The 22,002-nt window shown below is 34.6% G+C and overlaps 2 protein-coding genes across 5 annotated transcripts in view; both read left to right on the forward strand.

Annotated features, from left to right (window-relative positions):
* The window catches only part of LOC127848500 (uncharacterized), a 458,919-nt gene that overhangs the window by 82,970 nt on the left and 353,947 nt on the right, over positions 1 to 22,002 (forward strand). The window lies entirely within an intron of this gene.
* The window catches only part of LOC127848501 (uncharacterized), a 69,208-nt gene that overhangs the window by 13,655 nt on the left and 33,551 nt on the right, over positions 1 to 22,002 (forward strand). The window contains exon 3 of the mRNA XM_052381003.1: positions 3,702 to 3,766. Coding sequence (XP_052236963.1) covers positions 3,702 to 3,766 — 65 coding nt within the window. The remainder of the gene's footprint in view (positions 1 to 3,701; positions 3,767 to 22,002) is intronic.

Consider the following 22,002-nt stretch of genomic DNA (forward strand, 5'->3'; position numbering starts at 1 on the left):
GACTGTATTTCATTTTGTAAATACATGTATAAACAGTGGAAATCTGATGGCTAAAACTCGCCAGGACTGACAACAAAAGATCGAACCATCCGTAATTCGAGCCAACCGATTTATAATATACTTTGTTTACTAAGCTGAATCTGAAACAGATTTACATCTCCAGTTGAAGAGTATTCATATTGTAAAAATATCGGTATAGGGTAACTCGCCCTTGAGTCGATTTTGCCATTGAGTAGGACATTTTTATCTTTGTAGTTTCCAAAGATCAGTTTTGTTTAGCATCATTTGTGACGTTATAACGAACAATTTACCCGCCATACTCAAAATAAATACAATTTTGAAATAAAATATTATCAAATATTATCTCACGATGAATTTTTTATTCGTTTTAGCTTTAATTAGACGCTACATCTGGTGACGGAATATTCAGAATTTTCAATTATCGATTATCTTTATATCATCAGCAATTAAGTCAGATACGTTTGACAGCGTTCACAAATTACTTTTTACTAAAAACATAATCTTATTCTATAAAAATGAAAAGTAATGCTCAGTTGTTTGCTCTATTGTATAGGAATTTAAGTAAAAAAGTAAATTACAACTCAATTATAGCCCTTGATGCGAACGCAATTCGCCCTTATGACGAACATAAGTGTATGTAATGGCAGAGGCATACTGATGAGAATTAACCACATATTCATTCCAATTACCATGACTCAAGCTAAAAAGAATTCAATAGCTCACAAACAGCAATCATCACACAATGTTTTAATGTTGTTATGTCTGTACTTTTCTTTGTCAACCCCAGTGCTACAAATGATTCAGTTGTTGTAAAGATCGGAAAGACACTGCAAGTGACCCTGTCATTTTTCCTCTTTTTATACGCCCGTTTTTAAAACGGGATGTATTATAGTTTCACCCTTGGCGGGCGGCGAGCGGCGGGCGGCGGGCGGCGGCGAACGGTGGCTTCCACAGCAGTGTCCCTGTCTAATTCACACATTTTTCATCTGATCTTCACAAAACTTGGTCAGAAGTTGTATCTAGACAATATCTAAGTCAAGTGTGAGTATGGGTCATGCCGGGTCAAAAACTAGGTCACGGGGTCACTAAGTGCATTTCAATGATTAAGCATTGTGTCTGCTCTCGAATTGAAGTAGTTTTTATTCGATCTTCACCAAATTTGGTCAGAAGTTGTGTATGAATGATATCTAGGGCAAGTTCAAATATGCGTCATGCCTGGTCAAAAACTAGGACACGATGTCACTTAGTGCATATCAAGCCGAAGCAATCAGCATGGTGTCCGCTCTCTTATTGAAGTAGTTTTCATCCGATCTTCACCAAATTTGGTCAGAAGTTGTGTCTAGATGATATGTAGGTCAAGTTCAAATATTGGTCATGGTAAAGTTATCAAGTTGTCCAAAACCTTCAAACGGGCGTATCTTGTCACAGTTTGGCACTCTTGTTATAACTTATTTACATGTTGACAAAAGAGTAAACTTATGAAATCAACGCATGGCTGTTACTGTGCAATTTGCATTTTAAAAATATAGGGAATGAATATAAAGAATAATAGGTTAGTGACGTGGATGGAGAATGGTTTTCTGGTTATAAGATCCTCCGACGAGCCAGACAAACATTCTCCATCCACTTCACTAACCTATTATTCAATTTATCCTGTCACAAATTTTCTTTTTATTGTATTCTTTTTTGTCTTCATTTATTTACATTGTAAAAGAGTTTCGCTAAAATAGTGACGTCATTTCGTCACAAAAATGTTGCCATTTCACAGTAAAACAGAGATATACGGTTACCTGGTCATCTAGCCTAATATTTTTTGGATATTAAGTTACCTGGTTATCGGGTTAAAGGCATGTGACAGGATAAAACCAAATAAATGCTACATACAAAATGTGTCCGTGTTTAGGGCGAATGTGTCCGATTCATGTGCGAATCCAATAGTTATTCAATGGGCATTGTTATTCAACTGTTTTTCAATGAACATAAGCTGGGAATCAAATAGTCCATATAACGTACTCTCAGAGCCTTTGATGATTTGTGCTATGGCGGCTCTCAGCAACCCTTTATATTATAAAGCTGAGAGTTGAATTATTGAATTATAACTAGGAATCAAATTTCTTTTGTAAAATAGATTCATATCATATTGCTATGACCTGTGTCAAAGCGTATTATTACTGTATTGTTACAATGTACATTGGGTACGAATGTCAATGTAATAAATACATCATTGTTTATTTTATAATGTCATATTATTATAATCAATATATACATTTATTGATACGTTATATGCATATTATTAATTAATTTATCATATTATAATGATTAACTTTGTCATAAATAAATTTTAACTCTCACGTATTTCACGGTATTTTCTCTTTTCGGCCTTCTTGAATGTTTATTTGCTATATGGCGTCATTTATTGAAATTGTGCTTAGTCATATGATGTCATTCATTGAATCGTGCGTATGACGTCATCTTACTACGAGTATAAATAGGACCAAACTGTCGTTTGGCTTCAGTACCTTTTGAGAACAGATCGGATAATAACGGTTCGTTTCGGAAATTGATTTTCATGTAGATAACTTGTGATTGTACCAGCGATTAGATAAATAATAATTAAAGAAACATAGAATGACTAATTGTACAAAATATCAATATTTAAATAATTCGATGTTGTTATTTTACTTAGCCTAGTAACCCTACTAGTGTACTACTTTCTTCTTTTGAATTAATAAGAATAAAGTATATACTTCATATGTGTATTAATAAATACTTTAAAACCATTACACATACACTCAAACAAATATAATATAATAATTGTGCATGTATATTATATCAGCACGTATTTATGTAGCACATTTTCAGGCACATGTATGAAACATCACTAAACACAAAACATGCATAAGCACTATAAACACATCGCCAAAATATTTAACAGCACAACATGTATTTATTTATTGCTTGTTTTTTAATGACATGGTGTCAGTCTGTGTTTTGTTCATAAGTTATAGATACAAAATTTCATTTCCATTAATTTGACATTGTATGTGCTTTGTGTATCTACAAAATGGCCAGATTTTTATACGAATTACACCATTTACTGAATCAATAAAAGAATTGAGTGAATTACATGTATGAAATTATGGTTTGCCTTTCATCAAGCGCTCCTAATCGACAGCTTTATGCGACACAAGGCAAGTTCGAGCCATAAAAACAAAAGAACATGTGAAAATTGTGTCAGGGACTTTAAAAAGAAGTTCAAGCCAACCTATAATTAGAATCTCACGAATTCGAGCCATCCGACAGAAATTGATATGAATAGAGCATTACAAAATCGTTGTTTTGAGAAGAGTTCGAGTCACGGGAGTTTCTGCCATCGGGTTTTTACTGTACATTTTATTATATTGTAAATACATGTATATCAATGTCAATATGCACATCAAATGTAATCCCCACCGTGCATATTAACACATAAATGAACATGTATATCTCAGTTAGATTTACTTAAAGTCTTAAAGTTTTCTTAATGCCTTAAATGCTGATTGCAGTTGACAGATGTGCGTTGAGTCCTGATGGTAATAGGATCTATGTCACGAACTCTGCCCAGAACAGGCTCATTACACTGACCATAGATGGCACCTTGATGTCAACTTTCACGGACCCTGGACAACTGGGGCCAAAAGGTGTACACGTCACACCCACAGGACAAGTCCTTGTCTGTGGTATCATCTCCCATACTGTCATACAGGTCGACCGTGAGGGGAAAAAGAAACTGGCAACTCTGGCTTCAGAGAACGATGGACTGCGCTATCCGGTGTCTGTCTGCTACAACACCAACACTGACCAGATGATTGTGGGACTATTTGCTAGCAATAACATCAGTGTTATGGAATTGAAATAGCGCATCCATGCGGACAAAAACATGGAATGAATGTTATTTCATCTTTGAATATGAACATTGTGACATAGCAGTTTATATCTAGGTCAGGCACAAACATATTCATACAGTTTATCTTTTATTGTGTACAATGAAATAAACTTAAATTTGAAAATTAAATTGCTTTCATGCTCTAAAGTGTAACATTGAACATGGGACATTAAACTTGTCATCTTCCATGTTAACTTGGAGTTGTTTTCTTTGTTTTTCTATTTGGTTCATTACAAGCAGTAAGCAAACACAGCTCTGCAGCAAAATATGCGACCTGACGTGATATTATGGTTATTGAAGTGTACTCAATCACTATTGAGCTTGCATACATCTGAGATAATGTTGTTGAATAAAAAATTAGAATGGGTGGAGCTATCTGGTTATAAGGCGGAAAAGACACAATATGCATGTATCATGAATAATGTTATTCATGCGCTGTATAACGTGAATACACCGTTGTCGACTGCCTACACAATATCTGCCGTTGCAAAAGGTGCATCAAAAAAAATAAATAATGAAAATAGGCGTGCTAATACAATATGTCAAATAAATTATTATTTTATACCTTACTGTCAATTATCAATGTTCATTAAAGACTGATAGTTAAAAAACTAATTGTGCTCAAATGACTTCCTTAAGCTTACAGCGTCCTTTGACTAATAAAATAATTATATCACCAGACACTAGAGCATTTCAAGAGTCATTGAAATTTAATAACAAGTGGCACTGTTTTGACAATTAATCAAAATTAATGACACAATTAATGAACTGTGACGTAGACATTAAAGTTAGGAATTCAAAAACATTCACTGTTGCTATCAATATCTTAAAAAAATAACATGCTAAGTCGAAATGTTAGAGTTTTTAAATGAAACAAAGGCAAATCTTTGATGCTGTGATGGTGCTATATGTAGATAGCAGGATTTGTGTGTAATGTATGTAATGAATCAAATGTGCTTATATTTTACATGCAATTGATCGGTCTTGTTAAAAAAATGTGCCCCCTGTTAAATGCACGTAGTTTTATTGAGTATAACTAAGTAAAATGTTCTTCCATGTATTAAATATATGATGCTTTGTACTTTGATATGTATGAATGTCATGACTTCCCATATTGACAACTGCATGCACGATTATGATGAGTGATCATATGTGCTTTGTTATCATTAAATAACATTTAAAAAATACAGAAGTTCATATTTTTCATATGGTTACATGTCACAACCGACAAACGAAAACTGATTGGCTCTAAAACATTTAGTTCAATGTGAGCCCTGTGTAGGAAGGTATAATAAGGTGAATTTGACCCAAAATACCAAATATCAAAATTAACAAGAGCTGTGTTTTTCAAACACAATGCCCCCATCTGCGCTTTGAAGTCCCACCGCTATTTTAGAGAACTCAATGCCTATGAGTGAGCCAAAATTAATGGACCAAAACGAATCTCACACTTCATCTGTAAGTCATGAAGGTAGACTTAAATACCAAAAAAAAAACAGCTCAATATATGAAAGCTTTGCGCAAAAAACCTCAGGAAAAAAGTTTATAATACCGATAATTTCTAAGGCCCATTGAAATGCCAAAATTCAATGGACCGGAACGAAATTGACACTAAATATCTAGGTCATATATGTTTAGACACTCATAACAAAAATCAGCTCAATACCTGAAATGGTTGAATTAAAAAGATCGGAAAGCAGTTATCATAGAGAAAATTTCAATGTCCATTACTTAACCAAAAATCAATGGAACGGAACGTATTTCACAATTGGTCAACAGTTAATTTAGGTAGACTCACATACTATAAAAAGGCTCAATATCTGAAAGCGTTACATAAAAAAATCCGGAAAAAGGTTCTGATACAAAACATTTCTAAGTCAAAGCTCATAACGTCGCAAAAAATCAATGAATCGGAAAGAATTTCACAATTCATAATAATATTGGTCATGTTGGTAGACTCACAGACCAAAAATGAGCTCAATATCTGAGAGACTAGCCTAACAAAACTCCGGAAAACACATCGTCTATAGCTCATGACAGTAGACTCACATACCAAAAATCAGCTCAATATCTGAAAGTGTTTGATTAAAAACCTCCGGAAAACGGTTATTAAAGAAAATAAATCTAATTCCAATGCCCATTACTTCGCCCAAAATAAATGGATAAGAAAGAATTACACACTTCTTCTGTAGGTCATGTAGGTAGACTCACATACAAAAAATCAGCTCATTATCTGAAAGCGTTTCGTAAAAAAATTCAGAAAAACATTTATTATATTGAATATTTCTAAGTCCAAGGCCCATAACTTTGACCAAAATCAATGGACAAGAACGAATTGCACACTTCTTCTGTATGTTATGTAGACAGACTCGCATACCAAAAATCAACTCAAAATCTAAAAGCGTTGCGTAGAAACCCTTCAGAAAACCATTATTATAGTGAAAATGTCAAGGCCAATGCCCAAACTACGCCAAAAACCAACGGCGGGGCACGAATTTCACATTTCATCTGTAAGGCATGTAAGAAGTCTCGCACAACAAAAATAAGCTCAGTAACTGAAAGGATTGCATCAAAAACATCCATATTTGGAAATATATAACTTCCCTTGTCACAAAGTACATGTACCTACCAAATGACATATACAAATTATCTCCCTTTAAAGCCTTAAACTTCCCTTTGCAAAATTTTAGATCAGTCAAAGGCCCGTATATTCGTCAAACATCAACGGACTGGATCTAATTTTACATTTCATCTGAAGGTTATGTATGTGGCCAATAACCAGCTCAATGTTTTAAAGTGTTGCGTAAACAACATCCGGAAAACAGAATGCCGGACGACAGACGGACAGACAGTGTAATTTCTTTATGCCACTCTTCCGGGAGCATAAAAGATCCTTAACTGAGCTAGAACCACTGACCCTTGGAGTAAAACACTTACACCACTCGGTCATTTGTTCGCTTTCACCTATCCAAACTATATTTAAAAAATGTGTTTGTAACGCTTTATACTTTGTAGGGTTTTAAATCCTTAAAAGATGCATATTATGGATCTTTTAGAGCATGGTAAATGTTGAGTATAACTGTTCCTGTCAAAATCATAAATAAAACGACGCCATGTGAATTTGAAACAATTTTTTCAATTTTGTCAATTTACCAAATCTTAAAAGGTCCGCCCGGCTTGATATTTCTCACAACGATTCGGTTATCTCAGCTGACCAGAATTGATCAGTATTTGTCAGACACATTCTTATGCTAAACTTTTCCATACTGATTTTCGCAAAAGTTGTGCCAAAAATGCCAAAAAGCATGTAAAAAACGACACCTAATCATGTACGTAACGGAATCCTCACTAATATTATTAACCTGTGACGCATGCACACTTTGGATGGATAAACGAGGATCATTGTGTATTTAAAATCATGTTCGTAAAAAGTCAGAATGCAAGCTGATTGGATAAAAACGAGTTTTCAGATCAGAGCGAATCCAATTAGGCTGATTGGTGGATTGAAAAGAAAATCAAGCTTGATGAAAGTTTATTGAAATTGTCGAGTAATATGCCTAGATATTGTCAAAAAATCACGCAGCAAAAAATATTACGCTGCTATGTTCTGTCTGTTTGCTCGTCCCATTGTAGACGGGTAATGGCATGATTATTAATCATTCATGCAAATTGCGTTGTAAACAATAAAGCAATGGTCACGTGGTTTAACATGCGACCCGTGCATGTTTAAATTTAGATTATTTCTGTGCATGTACATAAATTGAAAAACCCTATCTTTGTACTGAAGTTGGGCATATCTTGACCAATTTTGACGAAACTATTTGCACATCTGACATAAATACAAACACATTTTGACACATAATCACTTGTTTTTCGACACGTCACAAAAATGTGAATATATATTAATAAATAGTGTACAGCATGTGAGATCACAAGATACTATGCTCAAGCGACATATGATATATGATCACAGAAATACTCAATATCCTACTTTGCTGCTGTATCATATGGCATACGCTGAACAGAATCATCTTTATAATATTCTGCAGTGATATATGACACATGATGACTGAAATCCCCAACAATATACTATGCTGCAATCATATACGACATAATGATGATAGGAATTCTCAACACGTTTATAAGTTGCAGTATCATCTGATGTATAATGACAGGAATCCTCAACAGGACACAATGCTGTAGTGACATATGACATTTGATGACAGAAATTCTCAACAACACACCATGCTGCAGTGCCATATGACATATGACGACAGAAATCCTCAACAAGACACCCTGCTGCAGTGACATATGACATAATATGATAACCTGAATCCTCAACAGGACACCTTTCTGCAGTGACATATGACATATGATGACAAGAATCCGCAACAGGATACCATGCTGCAGTGACATATGACATTTGATGACAAGAATCCGCAACAGGATACCATGCTGCAGTGACATATGACATAAGATGACAGGAATCCTCAACAGGGCTCCCAGCTGCAGTGACATGTGACATAATACGATGACAAAACTACTCCACAGGACACCATGCTTCATTGACGTATGACATATGATGACAGGAATCCGCATCAGGACACTATGCTGCAGGGACATATATTACATATGATGACAGGAACCCTCAACAGGACACCATGCTGCAGTCACATATGACATATGATGACAGGAATCCTGAATAGGACACCATGCTGCAATGCCATATGACATATGATGACAGGAATCCTCAACATGACACCATGTTGCAGTGATATATGACATATGATGACAGGAATCCTTAACATGACACCATACTGCAGTGCAGTGCAGTAACATATGACATATGATGACATAAATCCTCAACAGGACACCATGCTGCAATGCCATATGACCTATGATGACAGGAATCCTCAACAGGACACCATGTTGCAGTGATATATTACATATGATGACAGGAATCCGCAACAGGACACAATGCTGCAGGGCCATATATTACATATGATGACAGGAATCCGCAACAGGACACCATGCTTCAGTGCCATATTACATATGATGACAGAAATCATCAACATGACACCATGCATCAGTGACATATAACATATGATGACAGGAATCCTTAACATGACACCATGCTACAGTGGCATACGACATATGATGACAGGAATACTCAACATGATACTATACTGCAGTGACATATGATATATGATATCAGAAATCCTCAACAGGAGACGATGATGCAGTGACATATGTGGATACAATGCTGCAGTAACATATGACATATGATGACAGTAATACTCAACAAGATACTATGCTGCAGTGACAAGACATATTATGTCAGAAATCTTATATTGGGTACTATTCTGTGACATTTTATAACAGAGATGCTCAAATGTATACTATTTTGCAGTGGCATACGACACATTACGTTAGGAATCCTTAAGAGAAGACATGTTTGAAGTTCCATAGATATATACTTAGTGTACGCAAACCTTGCTGCAGTGACAAATGACATATGATGTAAATGACTCATGTGTAAATTGTCAAATGAATACCTGTAGTACCAAAGCAGTGATATAAAGATGTTGCATGTTAGCCTTAGGCAGAGCATAACTCAGGCAAATCGGCAGCAGAATATCTCAGACTTCTTTGCAAATAGTCGAGATACAAATTACATAAGCACTTGCGTTCCATATTGTTGTGAAGTTGGTTACTGTGAAATTATGAAAACGGTGTCTTACAAGCCGAAAAAAAAACACCAGTAATTTTCAATCCAGGAAATCGACTCAAAAGAGTTACACTTTTGATTCAATCAAGCTTAAATTATGTGTTTAAACTAAGGATGTCTATAATTATGGATAGGGTTATATTTATAGATGTGAAAGACAAATGTCATTTATTAAGTAAGGCCTGATGGTTATTTTATTTAGCTTTGATGACGTTAAAAGACTATTTGGAAGATACAGGGAAAGAGTTCCTTCTGAGAATGTTTCTAAACCCTTGTAAGTGAACTTTTTTAAGATATATTTTTAGAGCTAATTGAAAATGGCTATGTGCAAACAGCATAAAACCAGAAAAACCTGCGAGTAACTCAAAATAGGTTTGATGATTTTTGCTGATGCTGTCAGCAGTATCTAAGGTTTGAAATGAAGCCTTTAAAACTTGAATCTGGTAAGACAGGTCTTGAATTAAATTATCTTTATGAGGGACTACAAATGCGTCAAAATACGTATCTAAGTAGGGAAGGGTTATGATTGGGATGTGCTTTCTGCAAGTTTTCTTCAGTTATACATTAACAAGTATGATAATTAGAATGCCCAATCAAGATAATAAAAAATCAAATTTATGGAATTGATATTTCCCGCCAAATACATTTAGTTTATGAATGGATGTAAATGACTCCATATATGAAGGGCCTTTTTTCCTGATTTTGAGAAGCAGCCCTGGCCCCCTAACTTCGTGAAAAATTTATTCGCGAACTTGTAAAAATTGTGAAAAAAAAGAGTTGCGAACATCTGAAAGTTGGGAAAATAAACGAGTCACGAAATTTAAAGCATGTTTATTACTTGCATCATATACACATTTCTTAAAATAATGCATACAAATATTATTTTTGTTGTCTTGACACTTGTTTTCTACAAATAACTAAAATATTCTGAATGGTAAACTCAATCTAAAACCATAGAAAAGCCTTACTTCTATCAATACATTGTATCGCTTATGTAAATATTAAATCAAATTTTAATTTGGAGTTGTGAAATGGCCGTTTTTGACAGTTTTCAACCCAAAAAGTCCAATTTTCACAGTCGAATATGGTCGTTTTTGTCCAGTATAGTGGCCTTAATAGATTTGTGAAATACTTGAGATAAAGCACTGAAAACTTACATCATACAAGAAAACAAAGGGAAACAATAGTTCCGCGGTCGGAGACATATGCTCCCCAAACAGGGCTTTGAACTAGTGACCCCAATGTTAATAGAGGTCATATACTGTTCAAGGTCAATGTGCATGTGAAGTATCAAGCCAATCGGTACATTAGTTGATGAGATATTGATCGGAAAAAAAAATTCACATTTATTTTGACAGTGAACTAGACCTATGACCTAGAGACCCCAATTTCGATAGGGTCATCTACTGTCAAAGGCCAATGCGCATGGGAAGTAACAATCCAATCGGTCGATTCGTTGACAAATTATTTATTAGAAACGCTTTTCCCACTTATTGTGCCAGTGACCATTGACCTAGTGACCCCAATATCAATAGGTGTCATCTACTATCCAAAACCAATGCACATGGGAAGTGTCAAGCCAATCGATGATTCAGTTGACGAGTTATTGATCGGAAACGAGTTCACACTTTGTGGGTAATAGTGACCTTGACCTTTGACCCAGTAGCCCCAATTTCAATAGGGCTCATCTACTGTCCAAGGCCGATGCACATATGAAGTAACTTGCCATTCGGTCAATTCGTTGACAAGTTATTGATCGGAAACGAACTGGTCTACCAACAGACAGACCGACCGACCGACATCCAGCAAAACAATATACCCCTTCTTTACACCCATTAAGATTCATGTTAAATCTTATATAGTTTATGATACATGTATATAGTTTTGAAAAGTTTTGTGACAGGCTGACTGGATGACAGACATACAAAGCCAATGGGATACTGTTCATATGCTTTTTAACTTGAAAGATGTTAAGTAAGTGTCATACACAGCTGAAAACGACTGCAATAAACTGAAGCTGGTCTACAGTGCCACTGTTGCAGCCTCAGCAATTGCATGCAACTTGGTGCCTTTGAAATTCACTAACGCATCTGTAAAAATATCAATACTTTCATTGGAATCACCTCCTCCTTAAATGAACAATTTTCAAAGTGATGTTGGATCCATTTTGCAATTAATTGTTGACTACAAGGAAGCGCACAGTGCCTTAAGTAATGCTAGATTGGTCATTGTCGGCTCGGGTACTTCTTAAATGTATCCCTGGTACTCTTAAGTATACTTAAATGTACCCGCGTATGGAAAATATACTGAAACGTTCCCGGCAATTCTAGCACTTAATTGGAAGTTATCCGGTTGTTGTTTTTTTTTCAAATTAATTATTAATTATTTTCATATTTATGTCAATATTCTATAAATGGCCTCTATATTATTGAAAGCATCACTAAAAAAGCATGTCGATGCAGGTCTTGTTCAAAGAGAATTTTGTTTTGAATACCGAAGCGCGTTTTACGACATCGGATTTTACGCGGGAATAAAACTCGGGTACAGTATAAATTGGCCGGGTATGTATATTTTCCGTACCCGGGGTACATTTAAGAAGTACCCGAGCCGACAATAACCGAACGAGCTTAGTAATTTGTATACATCAGGAGGTGCTGGGCTACTTTGTTCAGCCATATTTATTTCTTTACTTTTTTCTGATGTTCATTTTATTTTTGACTGCTGTCTTATTATATTCATCCTCCACCTTTGCCCACATAATAAAAAGATGCTTTTTGTATGACTTGTAACACCAGTTATTAAATACATTTATTTCATTTATTAACAATCACATGCAATAAAAATATCATTTCATAGCCTTTCAATTTACAAAATGAAAGAAATTAGATTTGGATTGTTATTTAGTATTATCATTTAGAAATTATTATGAGGAGATATTCGTTGTAAACAATTGTGTTCAATTAATCATAATGATTAAGATATTTTAGGAAGGATGAAACATTGTTATTTGTTATTTGTTTGTTAAATATTGCAGTTGTAAAATCTGCCAGACTCAAAACACTATTTACTATCATTTGTGTCATCTTCGGTAAATCTGAGCCGCATGGGGTCATGTTTGCAAACAGGCTAAACCACACTCCTACCCCATCAAAGGATCCAACAGTCATCTAGCAAAAAAAGTTTACTCTGTCCGTTTAAGGTGACGCTGGTTGAAGTGTGATTATTTACCAAATAAAATGGTCTATGTTTCGAAACGGGAATTCCAAATACCGACGAAGGTGAATGGTTACAAAATGACACAACAATGAAATACATGTATAGAAATACATTATTTCACACATACCATTATGAAACCATCTGTTTTCTTTTCCGACTGTATACATTAACTGCTTTCCATTGAATACTTTGCAGACACAACAGTCAACACTCGTACCGAAATCGCACTTAATTCGAAGCACATTACAACTGTACCGTACTCGTAACGTTTGAGCGATGTATGTATTATCGTCTTTTTCGCATAAACAAGGATTCGTATAAACAAGGATAAAGTCCAAAATGTTTTTAATCTTTAAAACACATTACAATCGAGTATTTGCATGAAACACAATGTCAAAGTTGCAGCAATTTTGCTTTTGAGCAGTAACTAAAACGAATAAGTAAAACCGCAGACAATAAAGATAAGGTAGGAGGTTATATTTCACTAATTCCGATTCCCATAGCGTCCATTATCAAACTGACAACGTTCAAAGCATTTTTATTGTATTTCTGACGTATCAATTATTTCGAACCTGGTATCATTTTGAAGATGGATCTGTACTATTCCAATAATGTCAATAATGACATACTGTCTCGTAGATTCTAAGAAATTAAACCGCTGTCAAATGCACCCACTGTAGCAAACGGTGCATTTCTCAACGTTACCTACCGATATATTGTAGATTTAGGGAGACCCTCGCGATTGCAGAATTGTTTCAAGAACGAAAATCGCTGTATTTTCTAACACCGTTTCTTTACTAAAAATGGTCTTTGACAAATGAACTAAAAACGTGTTAGAACAATTCTTAGAAGAACATCTTAGACAAAAGTTTTCAAGTAAAAAATTGTAAAAATTACAATACTCAATGTTAAACACAATACATATTTCGTCTGCACAAATTCTGCTACATCTGGGACCTGCACCGCCAGATTTTTCATTAACCCTGTTACATAGTTTTGACGTGTGGTATAACTAAAGACTGTTTGCTTCGCAAATAGTCTCAAAACAATACATCTATACAGTTTCAAATATGATCACTGTTCGTTTTCACCATTTTAGGAATGGGGCCAGGTCCCTTTGGATTGGGAAATATCGCGTACTTTTGCCTAAAATTGGGAAATACATGTTGTTGATTTTATGTTAACAGATACTTTAAAATTGATAGTAAAAGTGATGTCAAAAATATTTTCTAAGGTTCAACTTAAAGAGATAGATTTGTAGATATTTTACATGTTTAAACTTATTTTAAAAAATATTATTTTTTGGAAACCTTCATTTGGGAATGTTTAGGTCCCATTCGGGAAAATATACACTTTTTTCCATTAGGAATGGGTCCCCCTACGGCACCCACATTAGAACGAAAAAATCACTGATGATGCACAGATAACTGAGGAACACATTCAGGACACAAAGTACACATGTACAATGATGTATCAACAATTTGCCTTTCAAAGGAACATAACTCAGCTAACACTATCGGGACATAAACATAAATAACGTCTTGCACTTGTACAAAGTATTTAAAAGCAACATATAATGTTTCATGTACATAGGCACAAAACTGGAAAACAAATTTGAAACAGAGAGTGCACATGTGCAGACCAACCAAGCGACCAGCAGGAGTTTTCAGTACACATGTCATTTTCAAGTTGAACAAACTTTAGGCATATATATGTTTGTTCATGGATACCAGTAATCATGAATTAAATTGGTACAATCATACAGCGGTCTAAATGAATGTCATCAATAATGTAAAAAATGTGTATAACTTACATAGTTTTTAAAATGGTAAGTATTAAAGTGTGAGGTGAAGTAGTGTTTTGGATTGTTAATAAGCTTCTAAAGGTCACTGGTTTCAATCCTGAGATAGATTTTTTGAATCTATTTCCTTGCTTATATAATTATTTAAGTTTAATCAATATATAAGATATATATTAAAATTTACGTTGAAGACTTGTTCATACTATTTTAGTCTGTGTTACTTTAACTGATAACACGCAATCAAGTTTCTCCCTGTTTTAAGGAAATCGTTAATACCCTTATCATCAGCAAATTATGTGATGTACAATCGAGTTTCATCCAATGTTCAAAAAAATGTATATACCCCTATTATCAGCAAATTGTTATATGCAATCACTGTTCACCCAATTTTCAGAAAATGGTGAATGCGCCTTTTATCAGCAAATATATCCTATATCGAGATATTTTGGTATCTTTACAATGGTCTTTGTACTTGCCGTGTATTTTAAGCAGATTGTGGTTTTAAACAGCCAACATTAATCCTCTTAGAGTTTGAACTTCTGAACTTTTGTATTATAAAAACTACCAACTGTGTCTTCATTAAAATATCTGGTTTTGAGAACATTCATTCAATTTTATTAAACGATTCAAAATATAAGGGAATATATAACTTTATAATTGGTCAATGGAGGACAGTTCATAATACCTATTGAAAATGGCAATGTCTGTAGGCTCCGTTCATAAAAGTTCAGATTTAGAGAAGGACTATTCTTGTGGTGCTTGCGCAAGTAAAAATTTCGAAACAAGTGCTGACTTTTTCTGTGAACCATGTATGAAGTGTTTTTGCAAAAAATGCCTTAATTATCATGATCAAATTTATGTCAATCATTTGAAGTATGGAAGAGTAGAAAATACAAAATGGCCCCTAGCAAAGACAATGTGGGATTTGTTACGTAGAAGTGATGTTCACAGCAACAATAACCTGGAAATATTCTGCCAGGACCACAGTCAGTTGTGCTGCTCAATTATAAAAAGTAGGCTGATATAACGTGAATCAAAAATATCTTAATTACATTACATTAATTAGGTAACAGTTTAACAGTTGTTGAGAACATTTTAAGAGTTGTTCTTAACTATCCTGAAAAGTTGAAAGTAGAATATTTGAGAACAGTATTACTTGACGTCAAGATTACAAAATAGTGCATTGGTTGTCTGTAATGCACAATCTGTAAAAGATAATGGATTTCATTGGAGGAAGAGTACTGTATACTTACTTACAATCACTTTAATTTGTGAGACATTCATTTTCGCTAATTTTGCGGGCTGACAGGTCCATAAATTTAACACAAATACATCGAAAAATGACCGACGCAAATTCCATTTTGTCCAAAAACAGAAATGCATGAATGTACCTGTCCACTGAAATGTCGTTTTTTTAAGAAGAGGGCCTGAAAGGTCCAAAGTCGCTCAACTGAGATACAGAGGAACTGACGTGCTCAGTGCAGCCCCAAGACATCAATCGAACAACTATTCAAACCAAGTTTCACGAAGAGTGAACTTTAAATGTTACTTTTAGAGTGCTAACAAGGTTTTACTATAGCCATATTAGGATGAATTCCCCAAACCCTGGTAGCCATGTTTTTCAACAGACCGGAACTATTTTCTAACTTATCCAATAAATCATAAAACAAATGTTCTGACCAAATGATATTACGAGTGGACAACAACTGTAACAATAACAAGATTTTACTAGAGCCATATAAGGAATATGCCCTGCCCAATGGCGGCTCTGTTTTTCAACCAACCGGAACCATTCTCTAACTAGTTCAAGTTATCATTGGGACAAATCGACTGACAGAGTTTCATTAAGATAAAACAATAATTGTGACATCTCGAGTTTTGACAAGGTTTATAGTAGTATATAGCCTTATAAGAAAGAATTCCCCGCCCCATTGTGGCCATGTTTTTCAATCAACCGGATCATGTTCGAACTCATTCAAGATATCATTAGAACAACTATTCTGACGACGTTTCGTGAAAATTGGATAATAAATGCAACTTTTAGAGTGCTAAAAAGTTTTTAATAAAGCCACATAAGGAAAAATGACCCGCCCCCTGGTGGCATGGTATGTTTTTCAACAAACCAATACCATTTTCAAACTATTCCAAGATAGCATTGGGACAAATCTTCTGACAAAGTTTCATGAAGATAGGACAATAAAAGTGGCCTCTACAGTATTAACAAAGTTTTACAATATACATATATATATATATATATATATATATATATATATATATATATAACCATATAAGGTAAAATGCTCCGCCCCCAGGTGGCCATGTTTTTCAACAGAAGGTGTAGAAGCATATCGGTCGCCTTTCTGTCAAAATGGTGCCTATCTGTTTATTCTTCGCAGCCTCTCTGTCATAAACAAGAAAAAATGGATGCTCGGAATCACAAAACAGGTAAGAAAATCTAAAATTAAAACCCGTAAACACATTTGTGCATAAAAAGAGGTGGTCCATGAGTTGAAGCATCATTTTATCATTGCGATGCTTAAAATACACCATTCCCATTGTTGCAAGGAACGACTATATGGCCTAAAATGTATTGGAGACTGTTCCCATACCAGTGTTAATCGACGACTAGGTTTCCCGTGCCAGAAAAGTTAGCCGATCGAGAGTCTTCCGTGCCACAACAAAAGCGAAAGTAGGCATTTTTTTAGAAAAATTGATGACAAATTAATGAAAATTACTATATGGCGTTCATTGCACGTAAAGATTTGATCATACAGATGATTTCAATGGCACTAGATATTACGGAATGCTATGTTTAAAAGTCATCAAAGTGGCATGTATGCATGATTGTTCCACCACCCTCGCCATCATTCCATCTTCGAAAGAGTTTGTTTCCTGTACGAAATAATGGGGCGGATTCCGGGCGTAATCAGGGCGGAATAGGCGCGTAATGTTGGAATAACGCCCGTACAAATGGAGTTTTACGCCGGGAACTAAAATTATTTCTGGGCGTAATCCAACTGGTTTTTTACCGGGCTTAAAACAAATCCGGACGTATGTTTATACTTAGAATTTGTATGAAGGAGATTTGTGGACGGAATTGTGCACTTTGTTTTTTTTCACGGGGAAGAAATTCATACTTATAAAATATTTGTGAAGCCACAAGACGGAATTTTGTTTTTTACAGAGCATACTATTGTACTGGCAAATTTCTATGAAGCTGAAAAATAACTTAGTCAATTTAATTGAAAAAAAAGAACACAGTAAAATATAACCAGTAACTTAAAACTTAATAAACGTTTTTAAATAAACACATGTTTTATACATTTGTACAATCAATCAACATTTATGAAATACACAATCATTTCAGCATAAAACTTTGATCTAGTTATGTTAATGTTCAGATTCTAAAATATATTTGGGAGTATTTTTATACTTTATTTTTGAGAAGCTGAAAAGGAGACAGTGACTTTGTGATTATGAATTAAACTCTTAGATTTTGTATTAGAAATTTAAGAGATAACACTGACACATTTTAGTTTTAAATATATTTTATTCATTGCTGACTTTTATACTTTCCACTTATAATTTTAATCCTGAGGGATGACCATGTTTTATAAATCTATTTACTTTTATTTTAATTCAGTTTTTTAATTCTGTTTACTTTTGCAAATTTTTCTCCTTTTTAATAATAATTTCATAATTAAAATAATTGCTGTAAAGATTCAATAAAGAACAATACTTGGTTGTTTTCATCATTTGAAAGTTTCCTTTAACAAAACACACAACAGTCTAGTTTAATATTATTTGTTTATAACATCAATATGAGTGATGTTTCTCTGCATGTTAAACTATAATAGACAATTATAGATTTCCTAGTCTGAAACTCCATAAAAATGTTCATAAATATACCAACGGTAAATTAATCCGATAAAGACTGACAACCAGATGACTTGATATTGTAGTATTTAGCTGCCCCTGGTGTACTCACTGAGCCCTGAGTCACACCTGTACATGTTTATAAACCATCTGCTTTTCAGGCTTCATGGATTGGTTAATTCACATGAAGTTGCTGTTTGAATCGAACACAAGAGTGGTTAAGAAAGCTGACTATGAACTAAATAAATGTAGGTATTATAAATGCTTAAGCAATATGAGGACTTGTCTTGGAATTCTGACATCCAGGGTGTATTGTGTAAAAAAAAACAATTTGTATTCAATACATTATATGGCAAAGAACAATAAGTTTTTTTTAAAAAGAGGATCAAAATGGCTGGTTTAACTGTGATTTGGTTTAACCAAATTCCTGTGTGTTTAAAAGACTGCAGAACAGCATAAAAGGTTTGTATATTTATTCCTGCATTCCACTTTTATTTAGATTATTGAATGATCTAATAGTAATTATATTTGTGTACAGTGTCCCCGTGGGAAATGTTAAAGGATGATGAAAGTAGATGTTGTTTGGCATTTTAAAGAAAAACAACACAATTTGAAACTAAAATATATGAAAATACACACATGTCTTTAAAATATATAGTCAGTACTTAAATAAACATATCAGATATGTCATAGGATTGTGGAGAAAGGTTGCTGGTGGCATAACATTTCCCATCTCGAACCTCGAATGCCGCGTCACACATTCTGGAATTCGTTTGCAAGAAAGCACTGTTGAAAAAAAAAATCTTGTAAAAAAAACTTTTTTATATGTGCCGTGTGTGCCGCGCCCGGATGATGAGCACAGAGCGGTCCTTGACAAAGGACAGCTGGAATTTTTGATAGGTAAAACATATGTTTACTTTAGTTATTGTATGAATAGTTTGAAATAGTTAAGTTCAAAATAAAGATTAATTCGAGTTATACGATTAGAATGCTCTTGGGATAGGCCTTAACGGAGGTCGCAGTACCCTGCCGCCCCATTAGATCCAAACATGCCCCCTTGGACTCCCAACATGCCCCAAATTGGATCTGATCAAATTATTTTACAGGAAATTCAATGAATTTTAATAAGCTATTGTTATTTTAACAGTGGAACTAGTTTTATCAATTAAAGAAATATGTTTAAAAGTGAAAATGCATGTAATACTAAATATATGCATATGTAGCACATGTTATTTGAAAATATGCCGCAGGGATAATATCGCATCACGTTCAAAAGTGTACTATTGACAAATTAGGACCCTGCCTTTTCAAATCCTAGCTAGGGCCCTGGATAAGATAGAACGTTTGAAAAAGCGATTAATTCTTAATAAGTTATTAACAGTTTTTTCAATAGGTGAATAGTTGTTGTACTAAATATAAATTTGCTTTTCAGATTAAGCCATAGGATTTGGGAGAATCGTGGACCTGAACAATGATGTGATAGAGAGTAATTCCTACTCAAGAAAGCAGTTTAAACAACACCTTGTGAAAGAGTGAACTTTGTTTGCTGTGTTTGAGAACAGTTTGTTTAAAAAAAAAGTGCATGCCTATCAAATATTTTTTGTATGTATATATTATGAATATTTGAATATTTTTGTTGGATGTCTTTAAAAGCTATTTTAAAAGTATCAGCGACATGCGGAAAAGTCAGCATTTTTGCGGAGATTTTCGGCATTAGTTCCACAATTGCAGAAGTATAAATTCATGCATTAAATGCCGAAAAAAAACGTTCCGTGTCCAATACTCTGCATTCCGCAGTTTTTCCGCAGTCTGGGATTTCTCCGCATTTCCGCATTCTGGGTTTTATTTGGATCTTTGCGTCCAATTCTCCGAATCTTTTCCGCGCAAATTGCGGATAAAGTTATGCGGAGAAATTGCATGATTCCGCATTTTTTTGCAGAAATTTGAGCTAAAGGTGATCCATCTTTTTAAAATGTATTATCTTAAAAAATATATAAAGATACTATGTTAAATATATCTTGTCATAATTTTGATTAGTTTTTAGCGAACCTGAGCACAAAGTGCTCATGGTGAGCTTTTGCGATCGCCTTTTGTTTTTTTCAAACTGTCTGTCCTAATATGTTTTTTCTACAAAATGCATGTACTCCGATTACCGCCCGGTATCTTAATTGCGCCCGTAATCTAAGTTAAGTCCGTAATTTTAAAATTTCGCCTGTAATCTGTATTCCGCCCGAAAACTGCTTTCCGTCCGTAATTTTAAATTCCGTCCACTTCGTTTACATATTTCGACCCTGTTTTCAGCCCGGATTACGCCCGTAATATGCCTGTAATCCACCCCTCTTCTTACAATCATATACAGAAAGATACGCCCGAACAAAAATTACGCCCGGAATTTAATTTGCGTTTCCGTGCTAATTCCGGGCGGACCATTTCGTACAGGTTCGACCTGCGGAATACTGAAGCTGGATATATGCTTCAACTCATGGACCACCTCTTTGATGCACAAATGTGTTTACGGGTTTTAATTTTAGATTTTCTTACCTGTTTTGAGAATATTGAGCATCCATTTTTCTTGTTTATGACAGAGAGGCAGCGAAGAATGAACATATAGGCAGCATTTTAACAGAAAAGCGACCGATATGATTTTACACGGTAAATGTTCTGACAAAGTTTCATGCAGATTGGACCAAAAATATAGCCTCTATGGTGTTAACAAGGTTTTACCTTAGCCATATAGACAAATCTTTTAACCAAATTTCCTGAAAATCGGATTATAAAGGTGGTCCCTAGAGTGTTAACAATGGTTGAATATAGACATAAAAGTAAAAATGCCCCGCCCCCTGGTGGCCATGTTTTCAACCAACAGGACCCATTTTCGAACTCATTCAAGATATCATTAAAACAATTATTCTGAAGAAGGTTCATGAAGATTGGATAATAAATGCAACTTTTAGAGTGCTAAAAAGTTTTTACTAAAGCCACATAAGGAAAAATGCCCCGCCCCCTGGTGGCATGGTATGTTTTTCAACCAACCAATACCATTTTCAAACTATTCCAAGATAGCATTGGGACAAATCTTCTGACAAAGTTTCATGAAGATAGGACAATAAAAGTGGCCTCTACAGTATTAACAAAGTTTTACTATACCATTTCGTACAGGTTCGACCTGCGGAATACTGAAGCTGGATATATGCTTCAACTCATGGACCACCTCTTTTTATGCACAATTGTGTTTACGGGTTTTAATTTTAGATTTTATTACCTTTTTTGAGAATATTGAGCATCCATTTGTCTTGTTTATGACAGAGAGGCAGCGATGAATGAACATATAGGCAGCATTTTGACAGAAAAGCGACCGATATGATTTTACACGGTAAATGTTCTGACAAAGTTTCATGCAGATTGGACCATAAATGTTGCCTCTATGGTGTTAAC

Source organism: Dreissena polymorpha, chromosome 10 (genome assembly GCF_020536995.1).
Source record: "Dreissena polymorpha isolate Duluth1 chromosome 10, UMN_Dpol_1.0, whole genome shotgun sequence".
Lineage (NCBI taxonomy): Eukaryota > Metazoa > Mollusca > Bivalvia > Myida > Dreissenidae > Dreissena > Dreissena polymorpha.